Here is a 20,593-nt window from a genome sequence, read left to right as displayed (position 1 = left end):
TTTCCAGGACACGGAGGGGCATCCAAAGGCCACTGTGCTGTGGGGTTCTGGCCCCTGGAATCCTAACGAGCTCTCTACCCTGGGGCCAGACGTGTGGGAAGTGAGCGTCCCCTCTCCTGCCCTCTGCTCTCACCTGGAGCTTGGGCATGGTCCCCCGAGTTATGTGCCAGGAAGACAGATCTGGATGGAGTCCTGTGAACCTGCTTCCAAAATCTTGCCCTTTAAAGCAAAGCCAAGTGTTCTGAAATTATCCTCACTTATTATTTAATGCAATGTTAGTCATGACTGCATTCAGATTTGCAGGAGTGACAAGACTTTTCAGCCGCAGATGGATTATTGTGAGGACAGGTTCTTGTAAAACTAAGAAAAAGCAGTGCATTCAGATGTTAAAAGACAAACATCTAAAATAACTGTGGTCTCTTTTGGATTGGGAAGTATTTATTTGAAGAGCAGCCTGAAAGAGAAATTTGAGGGCAAATCCTAAATCCTTATAATTTACCTTGCAAATCAATTCTTCTGAAGGTTTTCTCTGAAAGACCAAGATGAATGGTTTTTGCGGCAAGTCCAACTGGTGTCCAGCAACTTTCCAAGCTATCTGCCAAGTTAGAAACAAAACAAAACAATTTAAGTGGATGCTCCCACTTTTTAATAAAGAATCGTAATTATCAGTCCAGTTATGATACATGCTGTCAAGACAGAGGGGCTCGGGGTTGTCGCAGAGCCCAGAATGAAGTCCCGGCTCCAAATCCTGGTGCTATCATTTTATAACCCCATAAATGTGAGCCGGCAACTTCTCTGAACTCAGTCTCCTCATCAGTAAAATGGAAATCCTTGCCAGTCTCACCAGGTAGGTAGGTGGGTGGAAACCCTAGATGTAGACCAGGCTTTAGGCAAAGGTTAATCCCCAGGCCTTCCTCTGCTTATGAACCCTGCTCCCAATACCGCCAACTGCTCCAGGGCTAGTGTCTCCGTACGAATGCTGCTTGACCAAAGACACTTGCATTTGAGATGTAAGAGTGGTTAGAATTTGGTCGGGCGCAGTGGCTCATGCCTGTAATCCCAGCACTTTGGGAGGCCAAGGCAAGCGGATCACCTGAGGTTGGGAGTTTGAAACCAGCCTGGCCAACGTGGGGAAACCCCATCTCTACTAAAAATACAAAAATTAGCTGGGTGTGGTGGCGTGTGCCTGTAATCCCAGCTACTCAGGAAGCTGAGGTATGAGAATCGCTTGAACCCCGGAGCAAGAGGTTGCAGTGAGCCGAGATTGTGCCACTGCACTCCAGCCTGGGCAACAGAGTGAAACTGTGTCTCGACAACAACAACAACAAAAAAAGTGGTTATAATTTGATTATTAAAAATTTTAACAATTGGATCATCAGTGAAGTCATCCGTTTATCCAGTACCTATGGGGATGTTAGCAAATACATTCAACTGTCCCCACCGCCCCAGGATGCATGATACCAGGGCAAACTGGTGTACTCATCCATCGCTCATTCATTCAGCACTTCATCTATACATGTTTACCTGCCGGGTAATGGGGAACCAGAATACAAAACACACAGGGCGTGTCCTCCAGGGCTCCCAGCCTGTTGGGCGAGCAGGATTCCAATAAGGGCAGATAGTGCAGTACATGCCCTAACCAAGGTAAGTTCTAAGAGCTTGTGGGCAGGGCCAGGTGGAGTGAAAATCCTGAAGGACAGGGGTTTAACCAGGTGAAGAGGGCAAGAAAGATGTGCCTGGCAGCAGGTACTGAGTGTGCAAAGGCACGGAGAGGGAGCAAGGAAGACAGGGAGAGACAGACAGACATCAAGGAGCTACAAATAATCTAGGGCCTTGTGCTCCACGTGTCCCCAGGCAAGTAGCAGAAACCATCATCTGAGAGCTTCTTAGAAATGCAGAGCCTCAGGCCCCAATCCAGACTGACTGGCTCGGAACCTGCATTGGAGAAGATCTCAGGGACATTCCTATGTACATCTGAGTTTCAGAAGTTCTGGTTTAGGGCCAGGCGTGTTGGCTCACGCCTGTAATCCCAGCACTTTGGGAGGCCAAGGTGGGTGGATCACTGGAGGTCAGGAGTTCGAGACCAGCCTGGTCAACATGGCGAAACCCCATCTCTACAAAAAATACAAAAACTCGCCAGATGTAGTGGTGCACACCTGTAATTCCATCTACTCAGGAGGCTGAGGCAGGAGAATCACTTGAACCCAGAAGGCAGAGGTTGCAGTGAGCTGAGATCATGCAACTGCACTCCACACTCCAGCCTGGGCGACAGAGCGAGACTCCATCTCAAAAGAGAGAGAGAGAGAGAGAAGCTCTGGTTTCTGGTTTAGGGTCAGGCTACAAATTAGGAAATATAAAGTTGAGGCCCCACAGGTAGGCAAGGATCAGGCCTCCAAGGGCCTTAAGTGTCATGCTGGATGGGGCATCAATCCTGGAAGGGCTCTACATAAGAAAGTGATGCAATCAGATTGGCATTTGTAAAAGCTGACTCTGGCTGCAGCATGGAGAAGGGCCAGCTGAGAGTATGAGGGTGGCCAGACACAGCCAAGAGTGGTCAGACACAGCCAGGAGACCAGACAAGTAGCAGTTGCAGGGGACTGGGGGAGAAATGAGAAGGGCTTGAGCGGGAGCAAAAGCAGAGGGAAGAGGGTCAGGGGCAGTGGTTCACACCTGTAAGGAATCCTAGCACTTTGGGAGGCTGAGATGGGAGGATTGCTTGAGGCCAGGAGTTCAAGACCAGCCTGGTCAACATAGCAAGCCCCATCTCTATTTTAAAAAAAAGAAAGAAAGGCCGGGTGCGGTGGCTCACGCCTGTAATCCCAGCACTGTGGGAGGCTGAGACGGGCGGATCACAAGGTCAGGAGATCGAGACCATCCTGGCTAATACAGTGAAACCCTTTCTCTACTAAAAAATACAAAAAATTAGCCAGGCGTGGTGGCGGGCGCCTGTAGTCCCAGCTACTCGGGAGGCTGAGGCAGGAGAATGGCGTGAACCCGGGAGGCGGAGCTTGCAGTGAGCCAAGATCACGCCACTGCACTCCAGCCTGGGTGACAGAGCGAGACCCTTCTCAAAAAAAAAAAAAAAAGCAGAGGGAATAGGAAGAGGGAGTAGGCTTGAGGGCCATTTGAGAAAGTAAAGCTGGCAGAACTTGGTAACTTGGATGTAGGGATAAGGAAGAAAGACGAATCAAAGAGAACTCAGGAATCTGGCCCAGGAAACTAGGCCAGTGGAGGTTGCCTCTGCCAAGGCTGAGGAAGCAAGGACAGTGTAGGTCCCCTTTTGTGGTGTTGTCTTTGAGGTGCAGGCAGGGCAGCCAGGTGGAATTGCCAGGAAGCACCTGGGGACCCAGGTCTCCTGCCCAACAGAGCACTCCCCTTCCTCCCAGAGCACTTGCTGGTAGGACCCAAGGGCCTGCAGTAAGAGGTGGCTGAAATGGCAAGAATGTCTCCCTGAAAGAGTGGATGGAGTAAGAAGAGAGATATTGGGGGAACTTTGGGAGATAATGGTAAAGAGAAGAATGAGTGAAGACAGCTAGAGAGAGAAATGATCCTGAGAAATAGGAGCCACTCCAGAGGCCAGTTGGGAAGAAACAAGTGGATAATATTTACTTGAATCCTCTGTAGCATGACACTAAGGACTGAGACCCCTGCATGATAGGTAATGGTTTTCTTTCTTTTTTTTTTCTTTTTCTTTTTTTTGAGATGGAGTCTTGCTCTGTCACCCAGGCTGGAGTGCAATAGCCCGATCTCGGCTCACTGCAAACTCCGCCTCCCGGGTTCAAGCGATTCTTCTGCCTCAGCCTCCCGAACAGCTGAGACTACAGGCATGCACCACCACGCCCGGCTAATTTTGTATTTTTAGTAGAGATGGGGTTTCTCCCTGTTGGCCAGGCTGGTATCGAACTCCTGACCTCAAGTAATCCGCCCGCTTCGGTCTCCCAAAGTGCTGGGATTACAGACGTGGGCCACCGCGCCCAGCCTTAGGTGATAGTGTTCAACTGGATGGCTACAACCATGGACTTTAGACTTGGAACTGATTTTAGCTGCAGCATCTCCCAAACTTTTCTGACAATAAAAATCACCTGGGAGGTTCTTCATAAAAATAAAAATTCCTGCTTCCCGTCCCTGACCCACAGCATCAGAATCTCCAATAAAGGGGCCTGCAAAACGATTTTGAACAAGAACAACAGGTGATTCTCATCCCCAGGGTTTGGGCAGCTGTCTCAGAGCCTTGCTTTTCCAAACATTAACATTCATGAGAAACACCTGGGGCTCTTGAGCAACTACAGGTTCTGATTCAGAAGGTCTGGGTGGGCTGAGAGCCTGCATTGCTAACAAGTCCCAGGTGACGTCGATGTTGCTGGTCTATGAACCACCTTTGAAGGAGCAAGGCTAGAAAAAACACCCGTCTCATTTTGCAGGTGAGGAAACAGGTTGCGGGCAGGTAAGCCATTGATTCAAGGTGACCCAGCTGGTTAGTGGCAAAGCTGAGATTTGTCAGGCATGAAGGGGTAGCTCTGACTCATGACTCCATCGGGCACCCGTATTCTGCCTCCAGCGAGGTTAGCAGTTTGAGCGAGAAGTTAGTGAACAGATCATCAGTTTCAACAGGACATCTCTCTTGTTTACCTGCTTTTCCGCCAGCTTGATTTTTCTCCCTTCCCAGGATCCTGCCGGGATCTCTCTCCTTTCTTTCTCTTTTCCCAAGCTTCCCCTCCGCAGCAGAAAGGCCAGATCAGGGCATGACTACAGCCTGCTAGTGGGGGCAGCTGGAGGATTGGGGGAGAGAGCTTTACCCAAGTGAGACCCTGCGGGTCGCCATCTGTTGCTACCAGCACAGCTCATTAGGCTGGCAGTGGGAGACGAGAAAGGCCCCAGAGCTTCCACACGGCAGCCCCAGGACATTCTCCGAGATCTTACAGGGGAAAGAACTTCCCGACATCTGTCAGGGACGCTGGAGACTGTTGGCTGGAACAGGGTGTGATGCTGGTGCCGCTTCCCTTGGTTAACTCCTCAGTGACACTGAGATCTAGTCCAGGTGCCTCCTGGGCAGGAGCCAGGCCTGCTGCTTCTGTGACATTGGAGCACAATTTTTGAGTCTGGATTCATTCGCAGACGTCTTTATGTCCTTCCCCCCACCCCACCCCCAGTGCTGCTTCCTGACTGCTCTTTTTCTTTTGTGCAGGTGGCAGCAGCCAGCACCCCCTGTTCTGTGTTGAATACACCCCTTACTGCTCCGTCTTCGCTTTCTCCCCTGTCCTGCAGCCCAATACCAATTACTGCTGCCTCCTCCTGCCACTAGTGCCACCTGCCTCCCCAGTGGCCCAGGAACCTCCCCACTCTCTCCCTCTGGTTACCGTTCCCTCCTTCACAAGCACCGCTTCCACCTCCCCGGACCCCATGCCTGAGTCCCCGGCCGCGCTGTGCTACTTCCCCATCTCCTGCCCAACTCCGGCTGAGACCCCTGTGCTGTGCCTGCAGGGCCCCCGAAGGCCCAGTATGATTTACCTCGTGTGGTAAGTCACCCTTGCAAGGCACACAGCACAGCGGAGTCAGGGAGAGGGGACTTCGGGCTTCCAGAAGGCAGGTGGACAGGAGAGGGGCCAGAGGCAACGCCAAGAACAATACCAGGCGGTGTGGTGTTCGGGGGAGCAGGAAGACGGGACAGCGTGGCCACTGCACTCGGGCTCCACCTTCTAGCACCAACGGAGCAAGCGACCAATAAAATCCCATCCTCTCCGGAGACTCATTTGATTTCTTACCTCCTGTAGCTGGCACACTGTGCAATGTCACCCCCAGAAACCAGACAGACTCTCCTAATGCATCTGATCACACCCTTGGCTATGTGAATGTGCACACGCCAGGGCCGCCCTGAGCGGTGACACCGGGGCACCGGGGGCAGGCCATTCTGAAGGCACACACTGCAACCGAAACCCATTCAGAACCACTCGGAGGAGGGACAAATGAAGGGCTCAGCCGATGTTTACATTCCCTTTCGTGCCTACTTATTAGGCATCACATTTCCTAAAATCAAAAATCCCACCCCTGAGTTCCAAAATAAAACATATTTATGGTACATAATTAAGCTTTAATTAAGATCTCCTCTGGGTGTGTGAGACAACACACATTTCTCGCACACCCAAATAGGCAAATTGACGCGACCTGTTATTTGTGACTGCACAGAAAGCTGCCTGTTACCCCAAGGCAACATTGGCTCCTGCGATTAAGCTGTAATTCTTCCCAGGATCCAAAGAAAGCACATTTTTTTCAAAGAGTTGTCTCTCCAGTGGGATCTTGGCACCTCCTAGGCACCAGGGATCCCAGTCAAGGTAATGTGGGGCGGGATAAGGGTTCAGGAACTGTATTTCCCTTTTATGGTCCTTTTCGACTTTGTCTATCAAGAACTATCTGTGGATGACAAGTGATGGGAAGAGCCGAACATGAACAGTTGAATGGACTTGGTTCTCAGTTGTCAAGGTCTTGTACAAATATGAGATTTCTACCTTTTTTTCCCCCTTTCCTGGTCAAATTAAGAACTATTCAGTCGACAATCACAGTTTCCCAGCATTGTTAAGAGAACAAAGGCAGATGCCTTTAATCTAAACAGCTGTTCGGTTTCTTTAAAACGGGAGGCATCACCTTGCTCAGATCCCGGAAGTAGGGATCTGTATGTTGTCCAAAGCAAACCAAAGTCTTCCCAAAATTCACTGGTAAACAGGATATTGAGTTACCTGGCAGTGAAACTCCTGAACACAAACTGCTTCCTTTTCTGTAAGGCAAAGGGCTTGTCTTGCTACCTGAAAAGGAAGCTAATTTCATCGTCCAGTGTAACTAGGACTTGGTCTTCCTGCAGATTAATCTATGAATCCATGACATAGTGAAGACCCATCCTAGCCCCCAAAGGTCTGAAATTTGATTCACTTTTCATGCAAGTGAAGTGATGGGAATTTGGTATACAAATTGAGGGTTTGAAACTTTTTCTAGACAACGTCGTGCTCTGTTGCCCAGGCTGGAGGGCAGTGGTGCAAACAGCTCACTGCAGCCTCGACCTCCTGGGCTCAAGTGATCCTCTTGCCTCAGCCACCCAAGTAGCCGGGACCACAGGTACATGCCAGCACACCCAGCTAATTTTTTTTAATTCCTTTTTTTGTAGAGACAGGAGTCTCATTTTGTTGCCCAGGTTGGTCTCAAACTCCTGGACTCAAGTAATCTTCCTGCCTCGGCCTCCCAAAGTGTTGGGATTACAGACATGAGCCACCATGCCTGGCTGAATGTTAGAATCTCCTTTTTTTTTTTTTTTGTTTGAGATGGAGTCTTGGTCTGTCACCCGGGCTGGAGTGCAGTGGCGCGATCTCCGCTCACTGCAAGCTCCGCCTCCCGGGTTCATACCATTCTCCTGCCTCAGCCTCCGGAGTAGCTGGGACTACAGGCGCCCGCCACCACGCCCGGCTAATTTTTTATATTTTTGGTAGAGATGGGGTTTCATCGTGTTAGCCAGGATGGTCTCAATCTCCTGATCTCGTGATCCGCCCGCCTCGGCCTCCCAAAGTGCTGGGGTTTTTTTTTTTTTTTTTGGAGATGGAGCCTCACACTGTTGCCCAGCCTGGAGGCTGGAGCGCAATGGCACAATCTGAGCTCACTGCAACCTCTGCCTCCCGGGTTCAAGTGATTCTCCTGCCTCTGCTTCCCTAGTAGCTGGGATTACAGGCACCCACCACCATGCCCGGCTAATTTTTTGTATTTTTAGTAGAGATGGGGTTTCACTATGTTGTCCAGGCTGGTCTCGAACTCCTGACCTCGTGATCCACCCACCTCGGCCTCCCAAAGTGCTGGGATTACAGGCGTGAGCCACTGCGCCCGGACCTAGAAACTCTTAAACCCAAGTGCACGCAAACTGCAATCTAGGTCACCTCATTTGTGACTGGACTTACAGAGAGAGAAGAGAAAATATTTTGCGAGAGTTTTGTTTTCCATAGAACCAAAAGGGTATCACAGGGAAGAAGTCAGCAGTGCAGCCAAATTAGATTATAATAATCTTTAAGGTCATGAGGCAACATCTTGCTCATCTTTGTGAACCCTCAAATTACAGCATAGCGAAGGCACACAGGTATTTGTTGAACAAATCATAATATAAAGAGTTGCTATTTGCCTTTTGGATTTTATAAAAGAAGGATTGAGGGAGAGAATCAACAAGAACTACACCGGAATGAAGGCTATTGAATAAGTTATTCCCAACCTGTGAAGTCTGCATAACAATGAGTTTCTGGTCAAATTCAGTTGTCTCATGGGAATGACTTCAGATTTCCCATTATTCTTCTCAGTAGTAGTGGTATAATTCTTTACAGTAGAAGCAACAGCTACCATTATTAGCACCTAACGTGCACCAGTTAGGCCATTTATGTACGTTTTTGCTAAACTTCACAGTAACAAGATGGACCATTTTACAGTTGCAGAAACTGAGGTTAAAGTTGCCAAAGGTCAGAGGATCCTGCCTACACTAATGGGGCGGTTTCTTCACTGCCAGGCCTAGTAAAACAATCTCCAGTTGTTCAGCTTTATTACTTTAGTTTGCTGAGAACTTGATTAGAGAACACATGGTAATGGTTTTGGCAATCATTTAAGAGATCTGATGCTTTGAAGAAAGCAGTTTTTTTGAACAAGAAAACAAATTAAATAACCTTTTATCTTAAGCCATGTTGGGTGTTCTGCACAACAAAAAAACGTGTTCTAGTTTTCAAGTTCCCCTGTAGCTTGGGCTGAATGCATCTTCTCAAGCCCCACACATCATACTAATATTTGTCCTGCACGACAAGGCAATTAATACTTGTCCTGCACAACAGTATGAGGCAACACGTAGACTGGCTAAGAGATGATCCTCATTCTTAAGGAGCGTGCAGGCTAGTTGGAGAGAAAAGATATACTCATTAAGCAATTTTAGAATATTTAAACGCTAAAGGCCATTTTTTTAAAAAACCCTGAAAGTAAGGGTTTTTGCCAAAGCAGAGTCAGGGTCGACTTGGTGGAATAAACTGGAAACAGACCTTGGAGGACCTTCTGGCTGGTGCAGGCTGGGCAAGAAAGGTCCCGTGGGCAGAAGCATGCCTCCCTGTGAAGGCGAATACAGTGGTGGGGCTCGGTGGCCTCTGGGCAGTGTGAAGTTCTGCTGCCTGGGGAGTGTGGGAAATTTGAATATTCTGTTAGGATTCCTGCTGGAAATCAAAGTGAAATTCTTATCCTCAGGACCTTGGGGCCAGGTCCTGACCTTCTAGACTTGGCCTGAGCCTCAGGCCTGCCCCTTCCCTGGCCCTTCTTCTGTTTCTTCCTCTTCTCTCCATGAGGTGGAAAGCAGGAGGCAGGACTTCTGAGAACTGAGGGGGGCTGACGTCTCAGGTGATGAGGGAGAAGCCTCTGTGTTCAAGGAATGCAACTTTCGGTTGTGGGAAAATGCTTCCCTCCTCCCCTCAGTGACAGATCCCTTAGTGTGTTTTGCACTAAGAGAGAGCTCGCTCGCTCTCACTCTCTCACCTTCCTCCTCTCACCCCCTTTTTGATCAGCAAAATCATATCTAATCACCATGCTGCACCATCGCAAGACTACCTTCTCATTTCCCAGAGAACTTTCAGTCTCTCCTTTCACACCTGCAACTTCTCTGGGCTCCACCAACTTGCCCCAAGTTGCTCAGACACCACCAGCAACTTCCCTCTTCTAGTGAGTTCCCTGCGGGGCATGATCCTCTCTGTCTTGGCGTACAGCACCACTGCCATGCCCTCCTGAGGCCTGTCAGAAGTAAGTAGACCTAGTCATTGTATTAAATTAGGTTTCATGGGCTGCCAGAAAGAACTTTAATTCCCTTCCTGAATCTGCAGGAAAACTATTCACACGACTACAACTTACACTCTGGAACATGAATCCAGTTGACTCATGTGCCAAAAAAGGCTGTGCTCTCACACACGAGTCGGGGGCCTTCCCTGGCGTTATCCCTATGTTACCAGCTGGCTACATCTATTTGTGACATTTCTAAACTGTCTAAAGAAGATGATCCAGGTAAATAAATGATCTTGGGGAATTTCGTCCAGATATTGACGATGTAACTGCCTTGTAAACCCAAGAACTTATAGAGATGCATGGAATATACTAGAACTTTTCCTCCACATTCACGTGCACTGACACTAAGTACATGTGAAGAGGAAACTCAAAACTGTATCAATTAGCAACCCGATTCAAAATGTGGATTAAAAAGAAAATGTTCATTGGAAACTAGGTCCACAATAGCACCCCAGCTACTGTCTTCCTATGAATATCGTCCCAACACAGTGGAGGGTAGGGGACAGGAAACAGAAAGGCATACAGTTCCCAGATGCTTGCAACGTTTCTCTACAGGCATGTTTGCTAATAAACCTAAAGATATAAATATGCAGGTATTACACAAAATATGTTGTGATTCGAAACTGGCTGAGCACTTGGGAGGCAGAGCCATTGTGTGTCCCAACAGTGTTACCAGCGGGCACATCCCAAGACCTGTGGATTGGAACCTAGAAACTTCTTAGCAAGGCCGGGCACAGTGGCTCATGCCTGTAATCCCAGTACTTTGGGAGGCTGATGTGGGCGGATCACTTGAGGTCAGGACTTTGAGACCAGCATGGCCTCAAACCTGAGGCCAGTGAAACCCTGTCCCTACTAAAAATATGAAAATTAGCTGGGCGTAGTGGCGGGCACCTGTAATCCCAGCTACTCAGGAGGCTGAGGCAGGAGAATCACTTGAACCTGGGAGGCAGAGATTGCAGTGAGCCAAGATCATGCCACTGCACTCCACTCCAGGCTACAAGAGCAAGACTCCATCTTAAAAAAAAAAAAAAGGATGAAACTTCTTAGCAAAAGGAAAGATCCCTCCCTTCGGCCTCTGCATCATAGGTGTCATGGGTGCTTATAAAGGAGGCTTTTTTTTTTTTTGAGATGCAGTCTCGCTCTGTTGCCCAGGCTGGAGTGCAGTGGTACCATCTCAGTTCACTGCAACCTCTACCTCCCGGGTTCAAGCAATTCTCCTGCCTCAGCCTCTGGAACTACAGGCATGCGCCACCAAGCCCAGCTAATTGTTGTATTTTTGTAGAGATGGGGTTTCACCACGTTGGCTAGGCTGATCTCAAACTCCTGACCTCAGGTGATCCTATGAAGGAGGCATTATTATTTCCCTGTAGCAAGTAGGGAAACTGAGGCTTGAAGAGGTGAAGTGATTTTCCTAAGCTCACATGGTTACATGAAACCAGATTTCAAATCTAGCTCTTCTGTGACCTCCTGGGTCCTTTTTCTTGACTGCCCTTCCACCTAACCCTACCCCCGACCACTGCTGGGCCCTTTGAACATTCTTTATGTGGAAGACATTTTCCTGTAAACAAAATAATTATTGAAAAGATGTTGTATCTTTCAGCAGATGAAGCACCAATGGTTTTATTAAGGAAGAGGAAGCCAAACCTGAGGAGATTTACAGTCAGCCCAGAATTGCACAGCCCGAGAGCGTCTGAGGACAGAAGCAGACAGAAACCGCAGTGGCCCGCAAAGGTGCCAGCTCCCAGGAGAGCAGGTAAGGCCCCGGGGCTCCCGCACCTTTGTCCTTGGAGAGGAGGACTGACTTTTGCTGTTACCCAGCGAATTCTTTATGGTTTTTAGAGACTTGTACTTTTAAGTAAATGAGGGGCATGTACCTTAAAATGAAACAGCTTTAAAAGCAAATTGTATGATCCTAGGGTTTTGGGGGTTTTTTTCCTCCAGGAGAGGCTGCTGGGAAAAGGGGAAGGTGGGGTGGGGAGGGTATCTTTTTCTCTCCCATAACTCCATGAGTGTGAGCGGTTTTGAGTGGACATCAGCTGTACAGCTGCTCCAGAGGGCATTTGGGTGGTGGATGGCATTTGGGTGGTGGAGGGCGTCTGGGTGGTGGACGGCGTCTGGGTGGTGGAGGGCGTCTGGGTGGTGGACGGCGTCTGGGTGGTGGAGGGCGTCTGGGTGGTGGACGGCGTCTGGGTGGTGGAGGGCGTCTGGGTGGTGGACGGCGTCTGGGTGGTGGAGGGCGTCTGGGTGGTGGACGGCGTCTGGGTGGTGGAGGGCGTCTGGGTGGTGGAGGGCGTCTGGGTGGTGGACGGCGTCTGGGTGGTGGAGGGCGTCTGGGTGGTGGACGGCGTCTGGGTGGTGGAGGGCGTCTGGGTGGTGGAGGGCGTCTGGGTGGTGGACGGCGTCTGGGTGGTGGAGGGCGTTTGGGTGGTGGAGGGCAGGGGTTGAGGAAGGCAGAGAAGCGAATCTACAGCTCTAGGGCATGTCCCACCTCACGATTGTTCCCACTTACTTCCTGGGATGGGGAGGATGTGTGTCTGTGGGTGACAGGCTGCTCACCTCCCACAGAGATCTTCTCCCCTCTGACCCAGAACACTGAACTCAGCAAGATCACAATGTGTGAGAAATACACAACATTGGAACGAATCTATGCTTTATTCCCAAACACTGGTTTGGTGTATCACCCCCTTGGGACTCATGGAAAGCAACACCTCACAGTCAACCTGGCCATGGACCCATTCTTTCTCTTAGAAAACCACTGAGCATCACATTATGTCATGACCAATGAACACAGTTCCCTTTGTTTTATTTTTTTATTGTATTTTTTTAATCGTATTTGTTTATTTTGAGGCAGAGTCTCCCTCTGTTACCCAGGCTGGAGTGCAGTGGCACCATCTCGACTCACTGCAACCTCCACCTCCCGGGTTCAAGCGATTCTTCTGCCTCAGCCTCCCGAGTAGCTGGAATTACAGACATGCGCCACCACGCCTGGCCTTTTTTTTTGTGTGTGTGTGTTTTTGTATTTTTAGTGGAGACGGGGTTTCTCTATGTTGGTCAGGCTGGTCTTGAACTCTTGACCTCAGGTGATCCGCCCGCCTCAGCCTCCCAAAGTGCGGGGATTACAGGCATGAGCTACCGCACCCAGCAAGAACTATCTCTTGATAAGAGAACCTTGGGTTATAAATTCAAATGCCTTCAGGGAGCAGGTGGATATAGCAGGACAGATGCGTAACGGGTTATGGAGCCTGTGGTAAGCTACAATATACATGTTCCACCTAAAGGTAATAAACTCATTGTTCAAATACTGAGCCATGGCCAGGCATGATGGGTCATGCCTATAATCCCAGCACTTTGGGAGGCCAAGGTGGGAGGATTGCTTGAAGCCAGAGGTTCGAGACCAGCCTGGGCAACAAAGCAAGACTCCGTCTCTAGAAAAAAAGTTTAAAATTAGCTAGGTGTGGTGGCATGTACCTGTAGTCCCAGCTACTCAGGAGGCTGAGGCAGGAGGATCGTTTGAACCTACAACTGTACTCCAGCCTGGGTGACAGAGCAAGACCCTCTTTCTAAAATAAATAAAAAAGAAAGAAAGAAGAAAAGAGGCTGAGCCAAAGCACAATTGCAGGATGAAAACAGCCCTGGGGTCTTGAGTATGCAACCTACCCCTGAATTCCAGAACAATAGCAACGATCATCCGAGTTTGGGATTATGGGGGATTTTTATTTTCTTCTTTATCCTCTTCAATAGTTTCCAAATTTTCTCCAATGATCATAAACCACTTTTATAACCAGAGCGAACCAAGTTAAAAGTGTACGGCTCTTGGAATGTAGGAAACTATTGGTCAAGCACACCAAGAAGTCGAGACCAAAAGCATAGTCTCAGGGCAGACAGATGCTTGTTCTGGTTTCATTCTGTTGCCCTAGAACTCCTGGAGATGGCAGGCACTTCACTCACAGCTGGAGCCCAGGGCCTCAGAGAAGCATTTGCAGCATCTGCAGGGCCTGGTCTATGAATAGCACGTCCCTGGCATACCAATGTGCCTGTCTATTCCCAGCCCTAGAGCTCCTGAAATCTGCTCTCTATTTGATAGACATAAAAAAAAAAAAATAGGGTTAAAATAGCATAAATTGAGAATGGCACAGTCTGCCACCTTTAGGGGAAACACACACACACACACACACACTGCAGAGAAGCTCTGACTGAATTTTTAAAGAGGAAGACCATTGTGGTGACAAGGCAAGGGTGAAGATGCTCCCCCTGCCTGTTTCAGGAATCTGCAGGAGCCGCAGCACCGCACATATCCTGGGACTTCTCCTGCCCCTCAGGCCAGCATCACCCCGTGACAACTCAGTGGCCTCTATGAGATGAGCTTAATGGCTCCCGTTGAGCTTCCAGTTTCTGTTTTTCAAAAGCGGCCCTTGCTGATTCCTTTGCCCATTGGGTGTTTTCCCTCACGGGGGTGGGTCATGTGTGTTCAGGGAATGACCGGAAGTTTCCGGTTCCAGCACTGTGAGCGCACCTCTGAAGCCCTCTACCAAATTCAAAACAAAAAGTCACCAGCCAGAGCCCGCACTGCCAACTCCTCTAGATCCCTTTTCTATTTTATTGATTTATGTATTTATGTATTTATTTATTTTTTAGACGGAGTCTTCACTCTGTTGCCCAGGCTGGAGTGCAGTGGTACGATCTGGGCTCACTGCAACCTCTGCCTCCCGGGTTCAAGCGATTCTCCTGTCTCAGCCTCCCAGATAGCTGGGATTACAGGTGCCCACCACCGCGCCCGGCTAATTTTTGTAGTTTTAGTAGAGATGGGGTTTCACCATGTTGTCCAAGCTGGTCTTGAACTCCTGACCTTAAGAGATCTGCCTACCTCGGCCTTTCAAAGTGCTGGGATTACAGGTGTGAGCCACCACCCCCAGCCCCCTATTCTATTTTAAAAAATGATCAGGAGAATTCAGTTGCTTACGTAGAGGCATTTGTTCCCCAAAATGGGGTTCGGCCCAGTCTGGGATGGCCTCGCCACCAGCTCCAGTGCTGTAGTTCCACAGCCAGATGCTCAAAGCATCCTTGAATTGCTGCTGCATCTCTAACTGGGGTTTATAAAACCCAGGAGGGGCCTGAGAGGAGAGCTTAGCTGATTTCTACAAGAGCTGATGAGTCAAGATTCATACTGCGTTGCTGAGTGTCCCAAGCAGTTAACAATAAAAGAAGCTGCCCAAGTGCTAGGACATTAGAGACTCACACTGGTGCCACCCTGTGAGCAGCCTCAATTAAAGTGAGCCAGCACTGACTTGGCCCTTGGCGGTGCCCGATGCTCTGAGGATTTGCATTTCACCAGCCCGAGCTGTTATCAACACAGACCTTCCAGGGCCCATGGAGTCCCGTCCACTCTATAGGGTGAACCGCTTTAGAAATGGAATGATAAAAAGAGCAGCATCTCATCAGATCCCACACAATAGCAGAGAGGAGAACAAAGCTCGGGGGAGGCCGATGTCAGGAGGGAATAAAGGTAAGTGACATCAGAGAAGTACTGTCAGTTTCCTTCTCACATTGAGAGGGTAAAAGACCCTCAACAGCACACACACACTATGACGAATTCAATGGATTTTCGTTTTCACAAGGAAATTGGAAGGCCTGGCAGTTTTTTAAGGGCTAACAGGGTAGTAGTTAAGAACACAAACCCTAGTATCGAGCAGGCGTGGGTTCAAATGTTCATTCCATCACTTACTAGAAATAGGATCTTGGGCTAGTTATGTGACTGCTCTAAGCCTTGGTACCCTCAGTTTTAATGTTGTATGATTGTGTTACCTATTTCACAGGGTTGTGAGGCTTAAGTGTGTGTGTGTGAGAGAGAGAGAGAGAGACAGTTAGCATGGTTCTGACCAGTTTAGTGATTCCGTGTAGGAATTTATAGTAGGGATTCTAGGGTAGCTAGAAGTTACATAATTGACCTGGGGCTAGTGACAAAGAGAAGATATGATTTCATGAGAGATTTATAATTTTTATTTTCACCAAATAGTAAACATGACCAAAATCCCCAGTGTGCCCGAGTGCCAACTCCTATAGCCTTCCTCCTGATCTGCCAAGACATATTGTACTTCTCTTAAGTTCTTGTAAAGCTGCGTGGGAAGCAGGGTGTCATAAACGTACGTTGAATAAATTTGGATGAGAAAGGACTGGTGGTTGTTGTACAAGTCATTGCCAGAGTGCTGGTTTCCCCTTTCAGCACGTATGGAACAAAAGCCAGTATTTAGCATGAGGTTTGCCCATCGTCAGTCCTGACTGGCTGGGGTTGGGCCAGTCTTCTGGGACCTTCTGCTGAAAGAATCTGTATCCTCAGGGTCACCCCATTTCCCTAGGACCACAGGTGTACAAAAGAGAATGTGGGGCAGTAAAATGAAGCGTGCTGGGCTGTGCTCCTCTTGTACCTCCAGCCATTTTGACCATGCCTATTTTCTTCTCTAGGTCTTGTTTGTTGCATTTAAAGGGCAATTTTGTGCTTAGTACTAGAGGCCTTTCATCCATGGGCCCTTTTACTGGAATAATAAATGTGTCTTTTCTCAATGCAGATCAAGTAGTTCAACAAGGAGACCTGATGTGTAACACTAAGCTGAAGAAGCCAACTCGAGAGAGAAGAAACTTGGTCCCATCGTCACAGCCAGTGATTGAGAACCCCCCTGATAGACGCAAAAAAGGAGACCCGAGTGCTCCTTCCCAGAGTGAGCTGCATCCAGCCCTGCCCCAGGCCTTCCAAGGAACAAATAGTCCTCAAGTATTGAGTGAGTTCTTGGGGCCACCACTCACACCCACCACCATAGGAGGGCCAAGAAGGGCATCATTTAGGTTCCGAGATGAAGACTTTTATTCCATTTTGTCACTGAACAGCGGAAGAGAAAGCGATGACACTGAAGAGGAAAGCCAGGCTGAAGAAGGTCTGTGGGTTGGTATGCATTCACCCCGTTCTCCCTCCCATCACAAAAGAAGTAGATTTGGAGGGACATCGACCCCTCAGGCCAAAAATAACAATTTTGTAGAAAATGCTGAAAATTGCAGAGGTCATTCTTCAAGAAGAAGTGAGCCCAGACATGGCTCATTGAGAATAAGGAATGCAATGGAGCCAGCAACAGAATGGCCTTCTGCTGGGCAAAAGTTGTCCCAAGACTCCAGTCTGCCTGATAGGGAATCTGCTAAAGAGAAGGACAGAGGTGGCAGTGAACATGCGAAAAAGAGCCCCCTTTCATGGGATACCAAATACGAGCCCAGACAAGAGGATGGTGTCAATGCTGAAAATGCATGGAGTGACTGTATTTCTGTGGAGCATAGGCCTGGCACCCATGATTCTGAAGGATACTGGCAAGACTATTTAAGCAGTTCTCAAAATTCTCTTGACTACTTTCTTTCTGGCAGACCAACATCTCCAGGATCATCAGTGAATTCATCCTATAACTCTGCTGTATCATTCATGCATTCTGCTCTGGGAGATGATATTCCGGTAGACTTGTCAATGTCATCGACTTCAATTCACAGCTCAGACTCAGAGGGAAACTCAAGGTTTCATGTTTGCCGACCACTGTCTCCCATTAGAAATAAGAATCCATCTGCCAGTGCCGAAAACCACAATTATTTCCCAGTAAACAGTGCACACGAATTTGCTGTCAGGGAAGCAGAAGATATTACTTTAACAAGTCAACCTCAGGGGGCTCCATTATATACAGATCTCTTACTAAATCCACAGGGCAGTTTGTCCTTAGTGGATTCTTCCAACTCCTCTCCATCAAGAATAAACTCAGAAGGCTATTTTCGTGTGTCTGAGTCCCTGCAAGAAAATATACCATTTACTTTCTTTGCAGTGTCTGATTTCCCAAATCAAAATGAGAATGGGAACAGGATGGCAGCCTTTGGTTTCACAGATGAAAAGGAAACCAGTAAGATAAAGGCAGACCCTGAGAAACTCAAGAAATTGCAAGAAAGGTGAGGACTTTTCATAATTATAGGTTTTTTCCACTTTCCCAAGGCCGAAATTAGCATTGCTTTCATTAGAGAGCCATGGGAATTTTAAGTCACAAATGGGTCCTTTGTTGACATTTTAGTGGTTGCTTATTTTGAGAAAATTGTCTCTGTTTTGTTGCTCTTAAAAACATATGTATTTATAAAGAAAATCTGGTGTTCCTGATCAGTTTCTTCCATATTCTCGAAGTGTTTTTTTCCTTGAATACCACACCTTCAAGGTAAGTTTGCTGGGTATAAGGACCTCCGACTGCTTCACAGGGCTTGTTCTTCTCTCCAGCAATGAAGAACCAAGATTTTTTAGGAAAAGGTTGCTATCTCCCTAGAGAATGAACCATTCAGCACTTGAAGTTCGCAGCTCTCCCTTACCGGACTTACCCCAAATCCAACCAACAGTTCTAGAATTCGAACCTTGCGAACTAAAAGACCGTTCTCAGTTACCATAGTTACCTCGGTTCTCTGAAGGGCCACGCTGGGGTAACCGCTGCTTGTATTTTATGTGCTCTTTCTCATGCATGAGAGAGAAATAAGATCTTTTTTGAATTGCCCTTTTCTTTGATCTTTCCTTTTTTGTGAGATGACGTGGGGATATTTCACAGCTATGAAATGTGATACTTTGTAAAGCCATCATTAAACACCATGTCAGGATTCTACCATTTCATTTATGATAGGTGTTTACCATGCTCTGATCTTGGCTTACTGATCTGGAAATTGATTCTTGGAATCTGAGCCCTCTTTGTGTATATTAGCATGACTCATGTGGGCCGTGAATTAGAAATGTAAAAACCGGAGGAAAATGGAACATAGAATGCATACATATTCCTATTAATAAATATCATTTATCCAACTCCAGTAATGAAGTAACTTTCTAGTTAGTAGTACCTTTTCTTTTCCACATTAAGCTACCAGAAGACTGACCCACGGTTAAGGGGCCAGAGATCTTACACCCACCAATCATCACCTCCCCAGAAATACAGCTTCAGACCTACTTGTCAGAAGTCTAAATTTCTACCATCCCAAAGTGATGCCCTTGAGCTAAAAATAATTTCTTTGAAAATGCATTCACTTCCAGGCACAGTCTTGCATTAAACAGCTACTATTCATGTACCTATTAATAGTTTATCCAGACACTCTCTTTTTTCTGTATATAATAAACTTTATGCTTTTCCTATTATTTCAAATTTGTTCCTTTTGGGAAATATTAAAAATGCAGACTGAAAAGAAAAATCACCTGTAACCCTATCATCCAAAGACAAACAATTAAAAATATTGTTTCTAGTCTTTTATCTGCATATAAATGCAATTTTTAGTATCTGTTCATATTGTTTTATAATATGCCTTATTTTAATATTTAATCCTATTTCTCAATCACACTTTTTAAAAATTTTCCCTCAGTTAGCTATCTTAATACATATGAATTAATACCTAACATAGGTACACTTCAGAGAATTTTTAAAACACACACATCACAAACCCAGACATCCCTGTGCCCACCGTCCAGCTAACAAACAGAACATTCCTCACACACTGGAGCCCTCCTGAGCCCCTCACCCACCCTATCTTCTCATCATGCCACCTTCAGCTCCCCACACCCACCCTGACCATTCCTTTTGTGTTTCGTTGTGTTGTGTTTTGGGGTTTTTTGCTTTGAGCTTTTACCATATGTTTAGATGTTTTTTGTTTTTTTTCTTGAGACAGAGTCTGACTCTGTCTCCCAGGCTGGAGTGCAGTGGCATGATCTAGACTCACTGCAACCTCCACCTCTCTGGTTCAAGCATTTCTCATGCCTCAGCCTCCCATGTAGCTGGGATTACAGGTGCGCACCACCACGCCCAGCTAATTTTTGTATTTTTAAGTAGAGGCAGGGTTTCACCATGTTGGCCAGGCTCGTCTCAAACTCTTGATCTCAAGCAGTCCACCCTCCTTGGCCTCCCAAAGTCCTGGATTACAGGCATAAGCCACTGCGCCCAGCCAGTTTTTCTAAACAATATGTTGTATATATTTATGAACTCTGAGGAAGTGTTTGACTCTGTAGAAATAGAATCTCTATTCTTTTGTGACTTGCTTTTTCCTCTTACATCCTTAGTGAGATGCATCCTTATTGATATATTTGGCTTTAGTTTATTCTTTTCACACTACAAGGTATTCTGTCATATGGACATACCACAATTTAGCCATTCTGTCAATGGACATTCGGGTCCTTTATTGTTTTCTGCAAATGATGCTGCATGAACCTTTTTTTTTTTTTTTTTTTTTGAGACAAGAGTCTCGCTCTGTTGCCCAGGCTGGAGTGCAGTGGCATGATCTCTGCTCACTGCAAGCTCTGCCTCCTGGGTTCACGCCATTCTCCTGCCTCAGCCTCCCAAGTAGCTGGGACTACAGGTGTCTGCCACCATGCCTGGATAATTTTTTTTTTTGTATGTTTAGTAGAGATGGGGTTTCATCATGTTAGCCAGGATGGTCTCGATCTCCTGACCTCGTGATCCGCCCGCCTCGGCCTCCCAAAGTGCTGGGATTACAGGCGTGAGCCACCGCACCCAGCCTGCATGAACATTCTTGTAAATGTCTCCTGGCTCATGTGGAAGAGTTCTCTGGGATCTTGCCTAGGAGTGGAAAAGCTGGGCTGGTGGGCTAGTGGGCTCGTGGTGAACACATTTTCCACTGTACTAAATAATGCCAATTTAGTGTCAAACCAGTCATGTCTAATGTTTTTGTTTTTTTTTTTTTTTTTTTTTTTTTGAGACGGAGTCCCGCTCTGTCGCCCAGG

The 20,593-nt window shown here is 47.5% G+C and overlaps 1 protein-coding gene and 1 long non-coding RNA gene across 9 annotated transcripts in view; one reads left to right on the top strand and one right to left on the bottom strand.

Moving 5' to 3' along the window:
• Window positions 1-20,593, top strand: part of MARCHF10 (membrane associated ring-CH-type finger 10) — a 270,175-nt gene that overhangs the window by 216,261 nt on the left and 33,321 nt on the right. For 4 of the 8 annotated variants that reach the window (XM_077972360.1, XM_028836640.2, XM_077972361.1 and 1 more), the window contains 2 exons: window positions 11,426-11,578; window positions 16,389-17,790. In XM_077972360.1, coding sequence (XP_077828486.1) covers window positions 11,426-11,578; window positions 16,389-17,790 — 1,555 coding nt within the window. Of the gene's footprint in view, window positions 1-9,000; window positions 9,115-11,425; window positions 11,579-16,388; window positions 17,791-20,593 lie in introns of all 8 variants that reach the window. The other 4 variants (XM_077972364.1, XM_077972365.1, XM_077972363.1 and 1 more) reach the window with 2 other exon arrangements.
• Window positions 1-20,593, bottom strand: part of LOC144335859 (uncharacterized) — a 67,160-nt gene that overhangs the window by 16,366 nt on the left and 30,201 nt on the right. Inside the window, exon 3 of the long non-coding RNA XR_013407055.1 lies at window positions 500-595. This is a non-coding gene — a long non-coding RNA (uncharacterized LOC144335859). The remainder of the gene's footprint in view (window positions 1-499; window positions 596-20,593) is intronic.

This window comes from Macaca mulatta, chromosome 16 (genome assembly GCF_049350105.2).
Source record: "Macaca mulatta isolate MMU2019108-1 chromosome 16, T2T-MMU8v2.0, whole genome shotgun sequence".
Lineage (NCBI taxonomy): Eukaryota > Metazoa > Chordata > Mammalia > Primates > Cercopithecidae > Macaca > Macaca mulatta.
Note: the sequence above shows the minus strand (reverse complement) of the source record. Positions and strands in the feature narration are given on the sequence as shown.